At 40.4% G+C, this 21,136-nt stretch overlaps 1 protein-coding gene across 2 annotated transcripts in view; it reads right to left on the bottom strand.

Moving 5' to 3' along the window:
- Nucleotides 1-4,192: 4,192 nt before the first annotated feature.
- The window catches only part of CREBBP (CREB binding protein), a 175,561-nt gene continuing 158,617 nt past the window's right edge, over nucleotides 4,193-21,136 (bottom strand). For both annotated transcript variants that reach the window (XM_054041404.1, XM_054041405.1), the window contains exons 24-31: nucleotides 20,097-20,247; nucleotides 19,083-19,229; nucleotides 18,460-18,573; nucleotides 17,728-17,893; nucleotides 16,410-16,577; nucleotides 10,375-10,536; nucleotides 9,811-10,092; nucleotides 4,193-8,631 (exon numbers count right to left, since the gene is read on the bottom strand). In XM_054041404.1, the coding sequence (XP_053897379.1) occupies nucleotides 6,454-8,631; nucleotides 9,811-10,092; nucleotides 10,375-10,536; nucleotides 16,410-16,577; nucleotides 17,728-17,893; nucleotides 18,460-18,573; nucleotides 19,083-19,229; nucleotides 20,097-20,247 (3,368 nt within the window). In that variant the 3' untranslated portion in view covers nucleotides 4,193-6,453. The remainder of the gene's footprint in view (nucleotides 8,632-9,810; nucleotides 10,093-10,374; nucleotides 10,537-16,409; nucleotides 16,578-17,727; nucleotides 17,894-18,459; nucleotides 18,574-19,082; nucleotides 19,230-20,096; nucleotides 20,248-21,136) is intronic.

Here is a 21,136-nt window from a genome sequence, read left to right as displayed (position 1 = left end):
TGCCAGTTTGTAGCTTGCTGCCTGGGGTCCATTAGAACAGCCCGGGATTAAGACTCCAGCATGCTCCAGCTGTGTCCCTGCCTGCTCGTGCCAGGTTCCCTACATGGAGAGCATAGCAAATAACTAACTGTGCTATCACTATACAGCCAACATCTCCCCCAGGTCCAGGGGAATCCAGTCACCCTGCTAGGGCAGCTTTCCAGCACTGGAATAGGAAGATTTCCCCTAGACATGATGGTATTTTTGTAAAGCAAAGTACGCCACTGTGTGTGGAACAAAGGCCAAAACTATAACATAATGAAACTTCTAAACAATCCAATGCATTGACGCTGCAAGAGGGGTGCGTAGGCCTTGGGTCACAGAGTGACCTTCTTTTGCTCGGGCGGACAGGGGATATTTTTCATTACCACCCTCGCAGACTAGCTGATGAGCACGACCCGTGAGAAGTACTTCCCATTCCTTCCCTGCTAGTTTGTTGCTCTCACTGTTAAGGCTTGTGTGCCCATCTCTTTGTTCTTTCCATGTTCAGTTTTGGGTTACGCCTTCTTGTTTTGTCACTTGCATCTAACTTGAATAACTGATCGCTAGGAGATCTCTTGTCCCAGCCTGCCACTTGCATCACCTTTCCATACTGCTTATTAAGTGGGTCCCTCTCCATGTCAGACCCTGTGACTCAGTTTAATGGCCTTTTTTTGAATTTTTAAATATGCTTATTCTACAGGGACAAGAGCTACTTCCATTGCACGGGTGATAGCACCGAGCCCATATAGAGCAGCAGCACAACTTCCCTACTTTTATGTGAAACTTTCTATATTCCAGTATCAGGGGGTAGCTGTGTTAGTCTGTACCTACAAAAACAACAAGGAGTCTGGTGGCACCTTAAAGACTAACAGATTTATTTGGGCATAAGCTTTCGTGAGTAAAAACCTCATCCAAAGAAGTGAGGTTTTTACTCACGAAAGCTTATGCCCAAATAAATCTGTTAGTCTTTAAGGTGCCACCAGACTCCTTGTTGTTTCTATATTCCATTAACCACCTCACCCCCATTTAAAGAATAGAATTGTAAAGTGAAGCAACCAAAGGTTAGGAAACCCCAACATTGATGGTGCCCATGAAATCTTTGCTGTGCTCTTTTGAGCACATGCAGGAGATAGTGTTTAATTAGTTTTTTTTCTGTGGGTGCCCTTGTCTGTCACTTGGTGAGTCTATTAGCCAGGGTTGTGTAGTGAAAAGGGCCAGACCCAGAGCACCAATGCCTCACTCACTTCCACATGTTGGTATTTATTTAATGAGGCTGGTCTTGTGCTTAAGCCACTGGACTTAGGCTCATGAAACAGTGGTTTCTACTGTGACCTCAACCAGATTTTCCCTTCATGGCATTGGGCAAGTCACTTAATTTCCAATAAATAGAGATAATTCCTGACCTGAGCGTAAGGATAAATCATTAATGTCTGTAGGGGGCTGATACACAACAATGCAGAGCACTACAGAAAACCCTCTGAAGGGAAAAACAAAAAAAGCCCATTCAGGGCTGTGTGTGGAAGGTGTGTGGTGGATGGAACTAAGTCACTGAATTAACAATATGGATAAATATAAATATTGAACAGTTGCCTCACTGAGTACTAACCAACTTGCACACAGAATGAAGAAAGGATTGTAAGGGGAAAAGTATGACAGTGAAATTAAAGATGACACTAATCCATGTGCACAAGGGGCAGACTTAATGGGAAACAAATTTGGAATTTCTTAGCTGCTGCCTCCTTCACTTTGCAACCTTTATATTCTTTGACTATAATGATTTTTATAAGGGATTTCCTAGTCTATTTTTTTTTTAAGAAAAATGCCATCATATACAGCTATTTGCATCACTGCAATAAAGCACCAGATACACTGTACAGTATATGAAATAAAGGAGGTCTAAGCCTTTGCACTATTTCATACATTCATTCCCTATTATGTGGAAAGGCCTCTTCAGTAGAATTTATGGAATATACAGTTTCACAGATTATATTGTATAAGCCTGTTTGCATTAAAACTGACATTAACTTTCTTATGTACATGGGTGTAATGCTAATTGACTACTGAGACATCTGTATTGCAGAAACGTCCTCTCAATTTACATGCTTTGCTTGGACAGGGCTAATGGAACAGTGGCAGATGCCGTACTTTATTAAACAAAAGCAGTGCATGTGAACACCTACAACTTAGGTAAATCAAAACCAACTTTTTACCAACCCCAGGAAAGACATGTGTGTGACCTAAGGACTACAGCTGTTCAGAAAGCAATTGCAGAATGTTTGGTAGAACTATTTGTTCCCAGTCTGCCAATGTTTGGGAATGGCTCAAGAGTTCTGGGTGAAGTTTGCAGAAAATAAATAAATGGATTCCTAACTGAAAGCAGGGCATCCAAAATTTCAAACAAGGTGAAAATTCAGGAAAGTTAAAAGAAACTGAAGATTTCCTTTTAGAATAGAAATGCCTGAACAAGCTACTGTAGTCATCACCATCTCCATCTCTAATCCATCCCAGAGTGGTATGGATGAGCTATGATGCTACAGCATTGCATTCCAAGTTCTTGTTTTCTATCACATACAGATTTTTTTTCTCAAGTAGCTTCCTTATCATATCCATCTTGATTATCTCAAATGTACATTATCATGCATATAATATACACAAGTTACATCAGATAAAGTGCAGCCCTCCACTCCAGTGGCTGTTTTCAGCGCTGTGTAGTTATGCTATCTTGATTTTGGTACTACAGCTCCAGTTTGATCATTACAGTGTACTGCCCTCAAACTAACATTGCTATTAGTACATTTCAGGGTAGGGGAAGGCAGAATTGAATCTCAGTACTAAATTAGAACTTCCTTACTTCCTACCAGAGGATGGATTTTATGCTGCAGGGCTGCATCAGACCATACACAGGAACTTATGGTGCAGAATCAGTTGCAGCTCCCATTAAAAGAAAATTTCTAGCCCTTCAGATTGCCAAGAAAACCTTCCAAAACAAAGTGAACATGAACTAGTGCAGAGCTATCTTGAATCTATAAAGAGTTTGAAACAACATCTTTGCAAGGGATGAGCCATGCTCTCACTCATCTCGGGTGTTGACTCAATCATAACGATGACATCTTATCTGTTAACATTGCTATTTCTCTGCTGACTTTAGCTGAAATACACAGCACATGTGACTATCCATCCTTGATAGATAGCATGGTGGAGAAAGGGAGGACAAGGAGGCAAGTGGACCAAGTTGTTGCAAGAGGCAATTCAGAATTCAAGGCCCCTTCCGCTCAAAAATAATTAAGCGATTCCTGGTTTGACAGGAAAGAAAGGAGATACATCCCTTCTTTGGAGCTAAAAGCCCTAATCACCTCAGTGCCAAAAGATTCAAACCTGCCTCCCGTGCCTTCAGGTTGCAGAAGCCCTAAATTTCTCAAGGTTTCTACAAGGCAATTGTTTATTGCCAGCATAAAACTCTGCAACGCATTCAAATCCAGGGCTTGACAAAACTGAAAAACATTCCAGAACTAAAGTTATGCTGAGCTTCTTGTCAAAATAAAGTCGAGGAAGCCTATACTGACTGTCAAAGCTCTCTGCAGAGAATAGTGTACAGCAAAGCAGCTGGTACCTTATGATCTAGGATCTGTTCCTAGCTCTGCCAGAGTCAAAGTGGGACAGCACCTGTTCCCCACCTGTAAAATTCACCCTTTTATCTAAAGCATTCTAAAGTCTATGCTTAAGAACCATGTCTAATTTCTGAATTTATTTGAAGATGCCAGAGAAATTATGTGCCACTGCATTCAGCATGGCTGCGAAGTATATGGGATCAGGAATAGTGACTGTGCATTCTAGACTCTCCCTCCCACACACACCCCATACTTACAGTATTAGCAGCATTCTCTCAACAGGGGTATCAGAACTTAATTATGTTTCCCTGTTTTCTATAAGGACTTTCTTGTACACTTTCCACAGCTGGAAGCCAGTTGAACTGTAACATGAAAGCAGCCTCATCTCCCTCAGGTTTCCCTTATACAGCTTTAGAAATAGTGCTAATGGATTTTTAAAATAATTTTTATATATATACACATACACACACACACACGGGACTCAGCACAGCCAGCTAAACCTTAGTTCAGATTCAGCTGATCTTAATGGGCACTAGCCAGTTGGAACCATCCTTCAATCCAAGCAGTTTTACCAGCTTTTATTAGAAACACCAGCACATTTCAAGTTTCCTCTTTTTGATCACAAATATAGTATTTTTCTCCTTTTATGTATACAGCATGAGACACAGCATCAGGGCTTTCCATCCTTTTTACAACAATTTCCTTTGGACAAGCTCTGGGTTAGTGTTCAGTGACCTCACCCCAGCCCAGAATTTTGACATCTTGATTGCTGAAGATAGTTGCACGGGAAGGTGAGTCCAAAGATGGTGATGTTGGTACAACAGTTTAGATTTGCAGAAGAAGTTAAGCAGAGACCCTCTACAGTTTAAAAAAGATTAAGCAGTGCTGTGGTGCACTACTATTTTCACAGTATGGGGCAAAAAGTTCTTCCACTTCCAGAAGTTAATACATTTGCTTTTTTTCCTTAAAACACTGTCCCAATAAAAAAAAATGTAATACTGGAGGAAGTGTTAACTTCATGTAAAAAGCCAAGCAAGCCAGATGCTCCCAACCGGAGCAACACCAGACCATGGGTTAGGGGGTATTCTTCTAGATTTGCTGCAAATCCCCTTTGAAGTTCACAAACCACATGACTAAAATTTAAGGTGTTGTAATCCTAGGCTAACGGTGGATTTAACTTTCACATCCTAAACCTGGAGAGTTTCCTCAGTTTTAAATTCAGAAAGAAAGTAATTTACTGGGTGGTGGACTGTGCCCATGAACATCAGGGCATGACGACAGGATATTAGAGGGAACACGTACATGATTAGTTATTTTTATTCCACAGAAAACCCTCAAATCTAGACTTGGAGTTAACAGCAGAAAAATAGTGTTAAAGTCAATAGGTTCATATTATGTTCATATTTTGCTATAGACTAAATAAATTAGCCTAGAATTAACTCAGTACTTTCTCTCTCTCTTCCAATGGTGATCCTTCTCTAAATTCAATGCATTTTAAAAAAGCAACGTCTGTTAATAATTTATTCCAGTTAACCCTTCTGGATGAATGCCTGTAAGTATTAAATGTATGGGGAACAGATTCTCTTCCTCTCCCCTTCCCCAAAAAGGAAACAATCGATAAAGGGTGTGGTAAAACAGACATGCTACTGACAGTACTCCTTGTATCGTGCCTCGCCTATCAATGCCACTGGCTGCTTCTGTGTAATGAGTGAATATTCATAGCCATGTCTTACAAAGAACATGATCCCAAAAATATATAAATAAATAAAAACCTTAAACATTCTTACATGGATTTTAAAGAACAGAATACATGTTAAAAACTTCAGTAATTTATATCAATTTTAAGCAATACTTTATATACAATGGAAAAAAGACATGCATAGTCCAAATACAATGTTGAAAACAGCATTTTCATAACAAAAAACCCCAAACACTAAGTGTTAATACCATGTACATGAATTCAAGAAGGACCACCCTTTTTGTCTGTTGCACACAGTTTATTTAACAATATGATATATAAGTAAGAAATGAGGTTTTTTTTGTTTTTTTTACCATTCTATACAGTGATTGAATCTTCTTGGATTTTCTTATTTATAGTAATTATAGAGCTTGCATGATTTACACTAGAATTGCTTTCCTCATTTCAAGTTTCACATAGAAGAAAGAATGAAAGAAAAGAATGCTTCTTCTCTATTGAAATCAGCATGGTCTAAGAGTGATCATCCCTATTTTTTTTTCATCTAAAACCAGTTTTATCAGAGAAACAAAGCAACAATTTCTACATCTGCAAGACAAGGATTTTGGCATTAGCCAATGTGTGTATTTGTGTGTGCAAGAGTCAATTCCTATTTTTTCCAGGGGTAATACTTCAAATGCCTGCAGAGTTCACTATAGAAAAAAATCTTCCCGCAACATGTCAAAGTTATCGGGATACATTATAATGTTGCATTTTTCAGGAAACAGTTTCTGAATATTATTTTTCTTCGCTTTTAAACACAAATGTTTAAAGTCTTGAAAATACAAATAAAAATATGAATATAATGAACTTGTTTTCCCATTAAAAAAAAGGTATGAGTCAACAGGAACAAAAAAAATAAAAACCCAAAAAAACAAAAACAAAAAACCCCACAAAAGAGACCAGATATGTTAACCGCCTGGCTTTAACAAAAAATATATTCTTTGTATTGTTTTTTTAAACAGCAATTCATTCTTCCATGCGTAGGAAGTAGCAGTTCCATCTAGGATTCAAAACAACCTAGATGTCTGAATTTTCAGTACAAAATGTCCAGGAACACGAAAGGAAAAAAGTGATGCTCCTATAATGCTACAAACCCTCCACAAATTTTTCTAGTGTGTCTCCTGTAGTATCACCAACCAGAGACAATTCGTTAGACAATGCACTCCTGTTTGGGGTGTTTAACTGTGGAAGCATTGCACTCTGTTCTGGGTTGCCCAAGTGTCCCTGATCCATGGAGCTAGCCATAGTAACTGCAAGTCCTGGGTGGGGGGAACCAGTCTGGGGAGAGACATGATGAGGTGACGGTTGGGGCTGTATCCTTGGTGACGGGCTGGAATGTGGTGGTTGGGATTGGGGCCGGGGAGATTGAACAGGTGCTGGAGATCGCACCTGGTTGCTGAGGGACGTGGCAATCTGCTGGCCGGGGAGATGAGATGCCTGTGGTTGTCCTGAGAGCATATGCTGCTGGGGGCTCATGGGATTAGGCTGGCCTGGGGACCCTATCTGCTGTTTCATCTGTTGCTGTTGCAGAATCCTTTGCTGCAGTGCTTGCTGAATGTTGGAGGTGCCATCTGCCCCCATGCCAGGTTGGCCCATCTGATTCAGCTGTCCCATCTGAGCCATCTGTCCCATGGACCCCCCCTGTATTGATATATGCTGCTGCATTCGTTGCTGTTGCATGGCTTGAGGATAACCTCCAGGTCCTTGAGGCTGCTGAAACTGATTATGCCCTGCCATCCCTCCTGCCATGCCAGCACTTCCTTGTTGTTGTTGTTGTTGCTGCTGCTGTTGCTGCTGCTGTAGTAATTGCCTCCTCAATATCTCTCTATACTGTGGACTCATATTTGCCATGCCAGGATTGTGTCCAGGGTTCATAATGTTTATCGCTTGCCCCTGGGGATTCATGCCACCTATTCCCTGCTGCTGAGGAGGAACACTCGGTCTCTGGACTCCTGCTTGCATTGCACTTATGGTCTGCAAGCTAGGCTGTGCGTGCATACCTTGCTGCTGCATCCCAGTCTGAGATTGCTGCATCCCAGGCTGAGGCTGTATGCCTGCTTGTGGTTGCATCCCAGGCTGATTTGCCACATATTTGGCTGTTCTTTGCTTTATAAAAGCTGCCATAAGCTGAGGGTTGGATTTGAGGATATTAAGAACCTGCTGTTGCTGCTGTGGAGAGCTAGGTGATTTCAAGGTCCGCAATAAGTCCTGAAGTGCATTCGGTGCAATGCTGCGCGGTGGCTGTTGCACACCTGGCATTCTTGGCACAGCTACAGTTTGCTGTGGCGGCATTGGCATAACAGGCCTCGGCATTCCCGGCTGCATTGTTTGCTGCTGTGGCATTGGAGATGATTGCCATTGTCCAGGTTGCATGTTGGACATTACTGGACCACTTACGGGGTTAGGCCGGGGTACATTCATGCCAACCTGCTGCATCTGGTTCACTGAACCCACTGCTGGGTTTACTATTCCTGGACGGCCAGGAGGTAAACCATTGTTTATGGTGTTGACCCTGTAGAGTTGCTGCTGCTGCTGGGCAGCTTCTCTCTCAATCTGCCGAGCTGCTTCCACAGCAGCTGGGGGAGGCTGGGCAGGAGGTGGAGGTGCTGCCACCTGGTTTGTAGGTTTTCCTGTTGGAACAGTAGTAGGGGGTTGAGTTCTTGTTGCACTGGGGAAGCCAGCTGGTGACATACTTACAGGGGAGGGCTGGGGTTGAGGAGGCGGCTGTGGCGTTTGTGGCGTACTTGGCTGCTGCGTGGGAGTACCAGGCGTTGCTGAGGTAGGAGAAGGCAAACTTTGCTGAGGCACGTTTCGGGTGTTCATGGTAGCCATCCTTCGGCGCATTAACTGAGCTTGTTGGAGGCGGTGCTGAATCTGCTGCTGCCGGAGCTTGTGTTTAATATTGAGACAGAATGGCACAGGGCATTTGTTCTCTTGGCAGTGTTTGGCATGGTAGCAGCAAAGAGCAATTAGCTGTTTGCATACAGGACAGCCACCATTTGTCTTACGCTTGCAGCCCTTGGTATGCTGAACAACCCGTTTCATTTTCTGGCAGGATGGTAATGAGCAGTTTGCATTGCGGCACTGACAGGCATGGACCAGGGACTGGATGCAGCGCTGGATGCTTAGTCGCCGCGATTCCTGGGGGCTCTTTGACTGTTGCTCTCCTTGGCTGTTGCTCTCATCATCCAGACCCAGGCCCCATTTAACCATCTTGTGGTCGTGGCTCTTAGTGTTGTAGCAGTTAATGCAAAGATCGTAGTCCTAAAAATAAAGAAAAACCCACTCAGTTCAGCATCTTAATACAGCATAAAGCTCTTGATACTACAAGGGCTAAAGAGGTAATGCCAACGTATTCTTGATGTGAAACTAGGCTTTACTGTTCTATGGGGTTTTTTGCAGGGTGGGATCTGTCTTGCTTCACTTAATGCCAACTAAGGCACATTTGGAAGGGCCCAACACCCAGTGCTATTGCTGTAGGAACTGGGCCACCTCAAGAGAGGAAATGCTAGGCTCACCCAATATTTAGACACAACAAATCCTGCATCTTGGTAGGCGATTAGACTAGATGATCCTTGCAGTCCCTTCTAACCCTATGATTCTATTTATGAAAACATTCCAGTTAAGTCACTCTAGAGCAAGTAACCTCTTTAGAAACTACTCAGATATTATCCCCAGCAACTAATTGCCCTGCCTGCTTCTGTCCTTTTCAGACGGTATTATGAGACAGTAAGTTTCCACCCCATCAGTTACAGTTGCTTCTCTGGGATAGGACATGACAGCCTCCTGAAGTCCAGCTTCAGAGACCAGCACAATGAGTCTAAAGGTCCTAGATCCTTTAATATCAAGTTAAACCTAGCTCAGAATCAGAGTTTAACAGTAAGCTAAATCTACCTTAGATTCAGAAATTGATTGCTTATTTGACTGCTGTACATTTAGCTGCTCCTATAGCAGTTAGATTAGAAACTAGTTATTACCCCTAAATCAAAATTTTATCCCCCAAACCAACCTTCATATTGAGGAGCTTCAAGCTAAAGCATATACTTACCTGAAAGAACTGAAACTGTGTACACTACAGGTGCCACAGTGGCACAACCGTAGCGTGGCAGCTACGCTGCTGTAGCATGGACACTTACGACAGTGATAGAAGGGGTTTTTCCATGGCAGCAATACTCAAGAGGCAATAGCTCAGCTGGCAAAATAATTCTTCTGTCAACTCTAGCTTCGTCTACAGCAGGGGTTAGGTAAACCCGTGTCTTGCACAGCATGAATAATTACTCTGCTATGACAATTTACCCATGCTGACAATCCCCACACCTAACTCAAAATTAGTTTCTGGATCTATAGGCAGTTCTTAGCAGAACATTTAACTTGGGGGAGAAGGAGACACATTTAGAAGGAGAAGTGGAAAGAGAAAAAAGAGTCAGACACATATGCACATACCTCACAGACAGTACAATGCCACCTTGTTTCCACATGGTGCTTGCACTCATTGCACGTATAGACAAAACGGTCCTGCCCTTGAGTATGTAGTTCTACAAGCATGCACAATGTGGACCACTTGGATCGGCGTAATGAGGAGAACTCCCAGTGCTTATCTCTTGCTAAGGTAAGGAAGGCATCTCGTCCATCCATCAAATCACAGCTAAGTAATGGATCAGGGTCCACAATGGGAGGCAGGGTGTTTATTACAGGTCCAGCATGTAAGTGAATCACAAAAAAGACCTGCAAGTAAATGGGAAAAATGACTAGGGTTATAAAAATAACTCCAAAACATCTTTTAGAAATAAAAGCTTTTTAATAGAGAAACAAAGCTTATACCATACCACAGATATAGTATAATCTAATTAATTTAGTTGAAGGTAACCTACTTCAATATGTATTGTAAAAGAAAAATAAAAGTAATTGCAGTCACAAGCATTGTTCCTTCCTGTTTTGACTTCACTATTGTCAAGCCTCATTTTACAAAAATGTTATCTCCTATTTCAGCAGTATTTTTGACTGTACCTCTTTATGCTTTTCCATGGTGGCATAGAGTTTCTGGGACAGATCATTGGACACATTTGGCATGCTGGGTTTCTTTTTGTTAGCTCTACTGATGCTGCTCTTATTCTTGTTGGTTTTTTTGTTGTTCTTTTTCTTGGCATTCTTGCTGTCACTCTGGCTCCCCTGCAATAAATATGTTGGAAGAATGTTAAACTTTGTAAAACTTGGTTCCATTTACTATTGTTTTACTCAAGCCCTTTGCGGTCAAGAGTTGAGACTCTGTTCCAATTTATGTAAATTAGCCACACTACAGTCTTCCAGGAGAAATAGGAGGCATGAATTTAAAACCTGTCAGGCAAGGGAAGGGGAAAAAAAATCAATTTTCAAACAATTTAAAGTAACAAATGTGTCTGTAATTTAAATATACATCTATTCATTTAAGGATTTGGGATTTTATGCAGTTTTCTTTTCATTATAACTTGTGTGTGAAAGCTTTGCACACTTCACCTTTCACAGCTTGCCAGCAGTTCTTTACACAACACCAATATTTTAGGAGTTTAACAGAATCGCCTTGGCATTTCAGATGTTTTTTTGGGCTCTATCACTTCGAACAGCTCTGAAATTCTGTGCACCCTGAGGCTCAACGTGCAGACAAGGATGAGTGTTCTGGGGGCTTTAAAATTAAAAAGACTACACTATTTCATTCAGAAAATTGGCTACTGCGCATGTACAATTCTTTCCACTAGAAGTTTCGTAACAAGGCATATGCCAGGCAGATGCCGTGACACATCAGACCGTAATGACTGTATTAAATGGTAGAGGCAAGCACAGGGACAATAATTTCCTTTTAAAACCCATCAGTATGGATTTTTACAGCTGACTGAGGGATCAATTTTATGTATGAATAATAATTTTTAAAGCATTTCTATGCCCATTTACAGATCAGATTATGTTTAGATTTATAAGACCAGGCAAAAAAATTGCCTCTTTGGAACTAGATGCCCTTGACAATTATTTTAAAACATGAACAAGTCAAAAACCTCCCAAAACACCCCCTCCCCGAGTTGTGATTTCCACAACTCAAAAGCACCCATGAAAATTCTATGAAATGAAACACACACACTTATATTCTTTGTAAGCAATTTATTCCAACACGAAGGCAAACACCATTTAAACTGAAAAGCTTGCAATTCAGTAAACATAATAAAGTCTCCACTCTTCTAACAAGTTAGGATTATCTCTCTCTTGCTTCTGCCTTTAGATACCAATATTCTTTTATCAATTCATTCATTTTTTCAGCATCTACCTTGTACTGAAATTTTGACCAAGCCCATGTGAATGCATTAAAAACACACTATAGTGCTGCTGATGGGAGTCAGACGGAAGTGCAGGTCTTTTCAAAATTTATCACATTCCGAATGCAACTGCCCTGCATTCCTTTATTTTCCTTCCAAAATTTGAATGCAACAATGATACAGTCTCCTTTGCAAACCATATGTTCAGGGCAGAAATCTAACTTTTCACTCTTAAAGGCTAGGAGAGTGAGGAAAGTCCGGGTTATATTCTATCAGCCATGTTTCAGCCTCTTCTTCCTAGTCTGTGAACAACCTATGACCTCTGTGTATGGGATCAGTCATTAATTCCATAGCTTCCTTAAATAATTTTTTGGTTTTGTCCTTTTGCTTTTCCAGCTCTTTGCTGTCAATTAGACCAAACTAGATTTCCCTCTGAGATGGTGATAGTGTTATCAGCCTGTAATCTGACAAGGCTCTTCAAAACTTCCTTCAATTGCTTTTGTACATTTCGTGCCTGTCTATACAGGCCCTTGATAAGTAAAATGTTGGTATTTTTTGATCCAAGTCCTCCACCTATTCAGTGCGACTTAACATTTATGTTTGAGTGCAAAGGCAGAAAAACAGGGCTTGTCTTCAACAGCAACCAAGAACAGTTCAGTGCAGCTTGGAGCAGAGGAGAGAGTAAAGGTGCCTTTTTGCACTCCCCTCTTTCTGCACCATCCAGGCACCAGGATGGTCCCTGTGGTAAATGAGAGCTGCCTGAGAGACAGACTCATTTGTGCTGGGTGCCAACTGTACCAAGGGAGCATTAGGGTAGCCAAGTGTCAGCGGGGCGTAGGCTCCAGCCTTGGAGGGTGGTGGGAGAAGAGATGCAACAGTAGCTACCCACAAACCCTCCTAACACAAGGGGAGTGGTGAATCTTCTAGTGGCTGTCTGAATTTAGAGCAGCTTTTCCCCATGTGAGTGCGTGTGGAGAGCATGAGCTGGGGGGCTGTGGAAAGGTAGGGGCTGCCAACCATCATGGTTGCATCATGTACCTGAGGATTGTGTTATGCAGGGGTGCCAAATTCTCTGGTAAATTATGGTCCCTGATATAAATTTAGGACTCTGTACTCCCTTCGATCCATAGCAATTGCTTATATTGTCACTGGGAAGTTTGCAGCGAGATCAAGAGGCAAATAAGGCTTTTATGCAGTAACTAAACTTTTAGGGGTTCTGTTTTGTTTTTTATTCAGGATCTTATTTTTGCATTTCGCATTACTCAGTGAGAAAATACACTTTACAGTGGGGTCACTGCTATCTCTGCTTTGTTTCTCTTGGTTCCCCAACCTCTTTCTTCTGTTTCTTTCCCTCCTCCCTGTCTGTATTACCTATGTTATTCCCTCTGCATTTCCTTCTCTGCAACAACTCCTAATTCCAACTTTGCTGTGGGCTTCACTCCCACTCTCCCGCTCAGTCTATCTGCTAAAATGCTCAGCACTGAACTAGTCAATTTTGACACTGAAATGTTTTCACTGGATTGCAGAGATGACACTTCAAAGAGATTAATAGGGCATCCACACTTCTCATTCATGGTTTCAGGCAGCCAGCAGACTGAGACCATCACCACTGCATCAGTTATGCTCAGCTCACATTTGGAAGCTGCTCTTCAAAAACGTGAGAGGTAGAAATTTAAAGATTTTGGACAATCTGACTATGTCATGTGAGCTACATAAACAAATCACGAGGCCACAGTTTTGACATTCCCGTTATTAGGTGCAATTTCCTTCTCAATGAGATTTGAAACAGTGACAGAAGTTTAGGATGAATGCATTTGAGAAGTTTAGGATGTCTGCACTTTTTCATTCTGTTTGCATTTTCTAATCGAAAGGGAAAAGTCTTCACTGTTACACTTCTCTGCCATTCTTGGATTGGCACCTTCAGCAACTTGGATACAATGTTATGTTTTCTTTTTAGACACAGAAACACTAGCATTAAGTAGGAACTCATTTCCCCCCAGTATGGATACTTATAGCCTTTATCAGACCATTTCTCATTTTCAGCCAGCTATCTTGCATTAATGCAATTGTTGGTTCTTTTGGCTAGTAAATTTTTTCTCTTCTCTTCACTTGCAACATCAGGTAGTGAACCTAAAAGTTCAAATCTGCATATTCAGAGAAGTGCTTCAATCATTTCTTTAAATTGTTCATTTTGTGCTATGTTGAAACATAAAAGAAGCCTGCAACTTAATCAAATTTAAATCTTTGACTTGCCGTTAGTATTGCTGATTGTCTTTACTGCAGATTGATCTTTGCCATTTTGAAGGTGTTAAAAATGAAAAAACTACTCCTGAAGGAAATTTATGTTGAGAAACTGTTGGAAGACCTGTACTTAAAAATTACTGTAACCACATTTTGATGACAATGATTTTCTCCTTGTCCAATCACTTGTTTCCTACTACTTCCTTCAATCTAAGTTACGTTGAGTCAGATAAATTAAATAATTATCAAACATTAATACATGAATACTAATTACCTACCTGCAGTATTCACATGGACTACATTTAAAATGAGAAGAGGAAGTTACTCACCTTGTGCAATAATTATGGTTCTTCAAGGTGTGTACCCCCATCGGTGCTCTACTGTAGGTGTATCTGCGCCCGATTCGAGATTTTAGGTGGCAGTGTCCGTTCAGCCTGCACACGTGCTCTCCTTCCCTTGTGCTCTGCCATGAGGCTACCTAGAGCTGTGTGGGCAAACCACTCTCCGTTCCTTCTCTACAACAGAGCCCCTTTGTTGTAAACTCCGAAGTAGAGGACAAAAGGGCGGGTCACAGAGTACCTATGGGGGACACATCTCGAAGCACCATCGTTACTGCACAAGGTGCATAACTTCCTCTTTGAGTAGTGTCCCTATGGGTGCTCCACTGTAGGTGACTTCACAGTAGTGTCCCTTAAGGAGGGCTGGGGCTTTGGAACGGAGTCTATTATTGATGACACCAATGAGCCGAAGTTGGCACCAGAAGCAGAATCTGAAGTAATTACATAGAGTTCCGCGAAAGTATGAGCAGAGGCCCACGTTGCTGTCCTGCAGATTACTGAGATGGAAATATCTTTAACAAATGCAACAGAGGTGGAGATGGATTATGTGGAGTGTGTGCAAATTCCTGATGGAGGCAGCAGGTTACAGGCATGATAACAGTTAATGCAATTTGAGACCCATTTGGAAAGCCTTTGAGCTCATACTGATGGCTGATATGAGTACACTGTGGAGAATGCACCAATTCCAGAGTTTTAGTGCTTCCATGCAAAAAAGAGGGTGACCTGACGACTCCCTGACAATTTATGTAAAACATGCATGCTATGCTGTCTGTCTTGATTTTTGTGAGAGTATCCCTGATGAATGAGAGAAAGTGTGTGCAGGAATTTCTGACGGCTCTTACCTCCAAAAGGTTGATGTGGAGTACAGCTTCCGTGGGGGACCATTTGCCCTGAAGGTGACTTACTTTGTTCTGTCTGTTATTACTTGAAATCACTTAAATTCTACTTTTTATACTTAATAAAATCACTTTTGTTTATTAATGAACCCAGAGTAAGTGATTAATACCTGTGGGAGCAAACAGCTGTGCATCTCTCTCTATCAGTGTTATAGAGGGCGGACAATTTATGAGTTTACCCTGTATAAGCTTTATATAGAGTAAAATGGATTTATTTGGTGTTTGGATCCCATTGGGAACTGGGTGTATGGGTGTTGGCGAGGTAACCTGCTGAGCTGTTTTTGGTTAAAGTCTGCAGCTTTGGGGGCGTGGCCCAGACCCCGAGTCTGTGTTGCAGCAGGCTAGTGCGTTCAGCTCAACAAGGCAGGGCTCTGGAGTCCCAAGCTGGCAGGGAAAACGGGTTCAGAGGTAATTTCAGCACATCAGGTGACAGTCCCAAGGGGGTCTCTGACTGAACCCTTCACAATGTTGTCTGTCATGATTTTTTTGAGAGCATCCCTGATGAATGGAAGAAAGTGGCTGCACCCAAGGGTAGCCATACCAGGAAGGCTGAGGATCAGAAAGTGGCTAGGAGGGTCCCAGTTGTTGTAATGATGGGGCATGGTGTGAGACTAGAGAGAGGTTGTCATCTTGGTCACTGACTCCTTGCTGGAATAGGGTGGGGCTGATAGGGAAGCTAGAGGTAAACACCCTGGTGCCATTGATGATTCTGGGGACTGGAACATGCTCGGTACTGGAGGAAACTATACCATCTAGAATCATGGGCTAAGTCAATGAAAAAACATTAGTAATTAGTAGTACTAACATTTGAATTTCAATCCTCTATCACTGCAAATTGACACGAATAGGCTTGCTATAGAAAGAAGAATTCAGGCTTTAAATAGTGTCTTTCAAAATGCAGATATTTTAAGGTAGCTTGAATTTAGAAATTCAGCGAAAGGGCTGTAAAGCAAACCAGACAGCCATTATGCAATCCAAAATAGCTCACAGACATCCTTGGGTTTTAGAAAGCATTTTAAAAGAAAGTAGGAACGTTGTCTGTGACATGGAAGTTTTTACTACTCTATTTAAAAAGAGTCACAGAATTTTTAACTTTTATCTGGAAAGAAGCCAGAATTGTAGCTGATGGGAACCTTGGTTTAAAAACTCAACTGAAAGACAAAAAATATTTTTTTCTTCTAGTTCTGAATTGCATTATCAGTATCGGGTATGAGCTCTAGATGAGATTAGCAATGTGGACAACCTTCTGATTTGGGGACAAGTATTGTATGCAAAGGTTAACTTACCTCTGTTGTTTCACAAGCTGCCGTACTTTCCTCCTTTTTCCTCTCCTCCTCTTCCTGTTCCAGTTCCTTAATGCTCTCTTCCAGCACATTTGGCCAGAAATCACCTTCAAAGTAAGGCAGCTCCTTGGCACTTGTCAGCCTGTCCTCAGTTGCTTGTTTGAAGATATCCTGTTAAATGTGTCACACAATGGTTGAATGAAGTACCAAAAAAAAAAAAAAAAAAAAAAAAAGAGCCTGAAGTCAATAGCAGAACCTGAGGCACACCTGCTGCACTCACATGGCTTAAAGCTTTTTTAGTACACAGTAGGACACTTGGAAGGAATTGATTCTACATGGAGGAGTTTAGAGTGTATTCTAAAACACTGTCACAAATACAACTGCACACCTAATGATTATAAAGTTATTAGCAATATATACATATGTTTAGTTTTTTCAAAACAAAAGTATTTGTATGATCAGAAAAGAACAGATTCTCTAGCAGCCTTCTCCTTTGTAACTCTCAGTGGAATACAATAGGGACCATTACTGAAAGAAGAGAACTCTTTCTCAAAGTAGAGATTTTTGAAAGAAAAAACAACAACTGGCTATTAGGCTAAACGTTAGCCATGTGTCCTATACCCCTAGGAAAGAACATCTCCCCTACAAACTTACAAGTGGCACAGCTTTTCCATTACAAGATAAGCAATGAATGTGACAAGGGCATTATGGAGCCTTTCATTCACTACTCAGCTAAGTTAGCTAATTAAGAGTGAACAGCATAACTTTCCTTAGCATCAGACTTAATAAACTTAGTGAGAAAATGCCTTTCAAATGTAATGTACACCTTCGCCTGAGATTTTCAATGGGTCATAACTTGGTCAAATCAAAACCAATTTTTGCCACCATCCTCCATAGCACTTTTCCTTGACAAAGGCTATTTCCATGCCAAAACTCATCTTTCAACTCCAGGCATTTCAGGACCACTCCTGTTCAAATAGGCCTGATTAAAATATATATCCATATACTGTATAGCTATCTATCTAGATATTTATATTTATTTATTTCCCACACTCTAGCCAAACCTGGCTGAATTAGTTTTGCTCAAATGTTCACAAAAAATTTCCATAAAGGCAGAGACCAAGACTAAAAGGCTGTCACCTCAGAGGTGAAAGCTGCAGAAAACTGTAAGCAAGGGAAGATAATGGCTAAAAATGTAAATGTTTATAAAACATTAACCAGAACAGTCATTGCCTCTTCCCTTATATTGAAGAAGTGTAGTAAGTAGCCTAGATATAATGAACACTGTAAAATCAATCCAGCCAGTAAAAGGTATACAAACCTTGTAGTCATGAATGATCCTCTCAGCAAATGCCTTGTCCAACATCTTCTTATACCACTCTTGCAAGCGTTTGGGTTTTGGTATTTTCTGATCAGGGGGATGGCAATGGAAAATATAGTCATCTCCTTCACTTGGGGGACAGGCCCAAATGTGACCTGTCACATACCTGCAGGTTACATGCAAAAACCAGTAACATCTCAATTAACACTCATTTGGCATTTTAATTAACTTCCTTTGCCTTTTCTATACATAAACCCAACCACATTTAGAAATGGATTCAGACTTCTCACTACCTTATAAAGATGTTGGGGAGTTTTATGGCAGTAATAGCTTATATCTACAAGGGCCCATGGTCTAATCATGGAACTTAGGCTTTGCCTGGGCTATTTAGTACCCACCTCTCTCACCAGTTTAGTGGCTGGAGGGAGTGAGATTCTCTCAGTCTAAAAAGGGAAAGAGAAGTTTAGGAAAAACGTTCCCAGTATGGGGAAAAAACCACTATATGCTCACTGGTGCAGAAATCCAAACCCTAATCTCCACTGCGGGAGAAGAGGTGTCTGTTTCATAAGACTGTTGAGAAGACGGTGGAAGGAAGCTAAGAGATTGTCTTAAACAAATCAAAATAGGAGAGAAGTCTACTCTTGAATTAAAGTTACATAGAATAACCATACTGTTCACATGACATTGAATTACAGCATCACTTTGCAGAGAATTCAGACAACTTTTGCTCACCCAAGTTTCTTCACGTACTCCAGATATCCAATAAGGATTTCATGATAAACGGCAGTTCGGAGGCAGCGGGGTCGGAAGAAATGAATACTATCTAGATACGATATGTACACACGCCTGTGAGGATCAGGGAGAAAACAAAAAAAGAAAATTATTCAAATACAAACCACATTAGATTTCATAGGCTGGTGTTCAGCTTTTACAATAGCCACTGACTTGGTTGCTTTGGGCAGGGACCTGGAAAATAAAGACTGCAGCTGATTTCAAAGAGGAGAAGCACTTTTCACTGACCAAAGAGACATGTCAAAGTACATGATGTAAAGTTGCTGAAATAAAAGTGAAATATTGCTAGTGTTTCACCTTTTGGACAACAGGCAAAGATATTGAGAGACCAGGGAAAATGCAAGCATGGAAGCAGACAGATTTGAATTTTATGTACTTCCTAACATTTTGACTGTCAATTTTTTTTTTTTTTTTAATGTGGAAAAGTCTTCAACACACTTAACTTTATAGTAAGACTGCGTGTGCCACGAATATTTCAGTATGTGGAAGTATGTGTAACTAGCCTGTATTTAAAGTATTAAAAGGCTCCATGTGCACCAGTCACTCTAGAAATGAAAAAGTACCTGGTATTTGGAGGTGGGCAGTCAGAGCCATACTCCTGTACATGCATGCCAAAGAAGCACACATCCACTCCATCTATCTCCTCGAAAGCAAACAGAGCTTTGGTTCGGTAAGGGAAGGACTCTGACATTTCACCAGAATCCACAAACCTGCAGAAAAGGAAGAAATCTATCAATGGACTCTAAAATTTTATCAAAAAGGAAGCAGATCTTTACAACATTATTTAATTCTTCAGAAAAATTTAAGTACCAGTTGTGGCAGAGTATAGAATCATATTAAAATAGTATCATGACAGTGCAAGGTCAGTTTCCATAAAGCCTTGAGACAAAAGTTTTCCCATACAATTAACTTATGATTGAACATGCAAACACAAAGCACAAGATTGTCCAAAGAAACTGCCAGCCTCTAAATAAATGGTACATTAGTTATAACACACTGAAGTTACTAAGTGAAATGCAGTCAACACTTTGCCATCTGTGGAGTAAAACTAAAGTACTTTTATGGATAAAGCCTTTCAAAAACCATCCCATTTATCATGAAATAGCCCATTTACTATAAAAGCATTTCCAGAAGCCAATGTATACAGAAAGGCAACATAGTTAATGAAATGTTACTAAAGTAGAACTTTATTAATCTGCACTGTACTAAATTACGCATCCTACAATCTGCACAAAACCAGTAGTTTTCCCTCACCTCTTCTAGATTTAATAGTAATACAAGACCTCAACGTTGCATAATCTAAGATCCCATTATTTTTATAAAATATACTACAGAATATATCAGTGTCATAAGTAAGTTAAAAGTTAAAATACAACTACCAAAATAAATTAACGAAGTACATTTTATGGTGTATTATCTTCATTATGTTTGTTCACTTGCTTGCCAATTACCAAGCTTTGGTAATTTATGAAGCGTCTCCAAATCAGTGCAAACTAGTGAGGTTCTACTATACCTAGGCAGGCAAAAAGTTACACAAGATATATACTTCAAAATACTGCCATAAAAAGAGGACTAACCTGGATTTCATTCCTGGTTTTACTTCTACTGTCTTATCTGAACTGGCTACCACTCTGACAAAAACTTCCCCAGCTTCAGGATGATTCTGTCGCCGCAAAAACTTGTTTACTCGATCTTCCAAATGATTTCCTAAACGAGTAGTCTGAAGCCCTAAGGGGGAAAAAATATCAAAGACCAAGTAAGTAGTGATAAAAAGTCTGGGGAAACTGAAACACAGCGTCAGAGAGATCTTTCTGACTCACTGCTCCTAGAATGATGCTTTCAGTTTTCTTTACTATTGCATGAGAATTAGAGTTATCTTCTACAGCCAAAATAAAAAGTCACCTTTTTAGCGAAAGTTAAATTTACACAACTCTTATAGGCAAGCTAACCACACCACAGTGGAAAAAACACTTTGTAAATGCACTAATAAAAGGAGGCTTTCATGGTAATTAAAAATTTGTACGAGATTTTTTTAAATACTGCAATATTTTTCTTGTAAGAAAAACACTCATCTGGCTGTTTGACAGAGATTACATCAGTTTATAAATCTGGCTCCCAGCCACACCTTTTCAAGCAAAGCAAGTTAACAGAAATGAAAAGCCTCCCGACTTCAATGGAGCTTTTACTGTTTTTAAAACAGACGTTTTAGTCTGAGTAATCTACAAAATTATAAAAATGTTCATATTGAGCTTTAATTGTTATTTGCCCTGGCAAAGAAGCCCCTAATGGTTAAAGTCCACATACTGTATATCCCTGCTCCACTAACTCAGTTTTTTTTAACATAACATTTAAAAACTATTAATAAAAAAAGTACACTTTACAGACAAAAAGATACAATTTTTAATAAATTCAAAATATAAAGTCTTTCAAAACTTTACTTTTAAAGAAAAATAACCCTTGTCATTTAAACTGTGAAAATGAGAGTTTCTTATGTTGTAGGGCTTATTGCTACTGCTTTTTTAGATCATTTATACAATTTTACATACATTTTGCCAAGTAGTAATTTGTATTTAATTTTTCAAATCTTATCAGCATATTTCCTCCCTACCTAAAATCA

This window comes from Malaclemys terrapin, chromosome 10 (genome assembly GCF_027887155.1).
Source record: "Malaclemys terrapin pileata isolate rMalTer1 chromosome 10, rMalTer1.hap1, whole genome shotgun sequence".
NCBI lineage: Eukaryota > Metazoa > Chordata > Testudines > Emydidae > Malaclemys > Malaclemys terrapin.
Note: the sequence above shows the minus strand (reverse complement) of the source record. Positions and strands in the feature narration are given on the sequence as shown.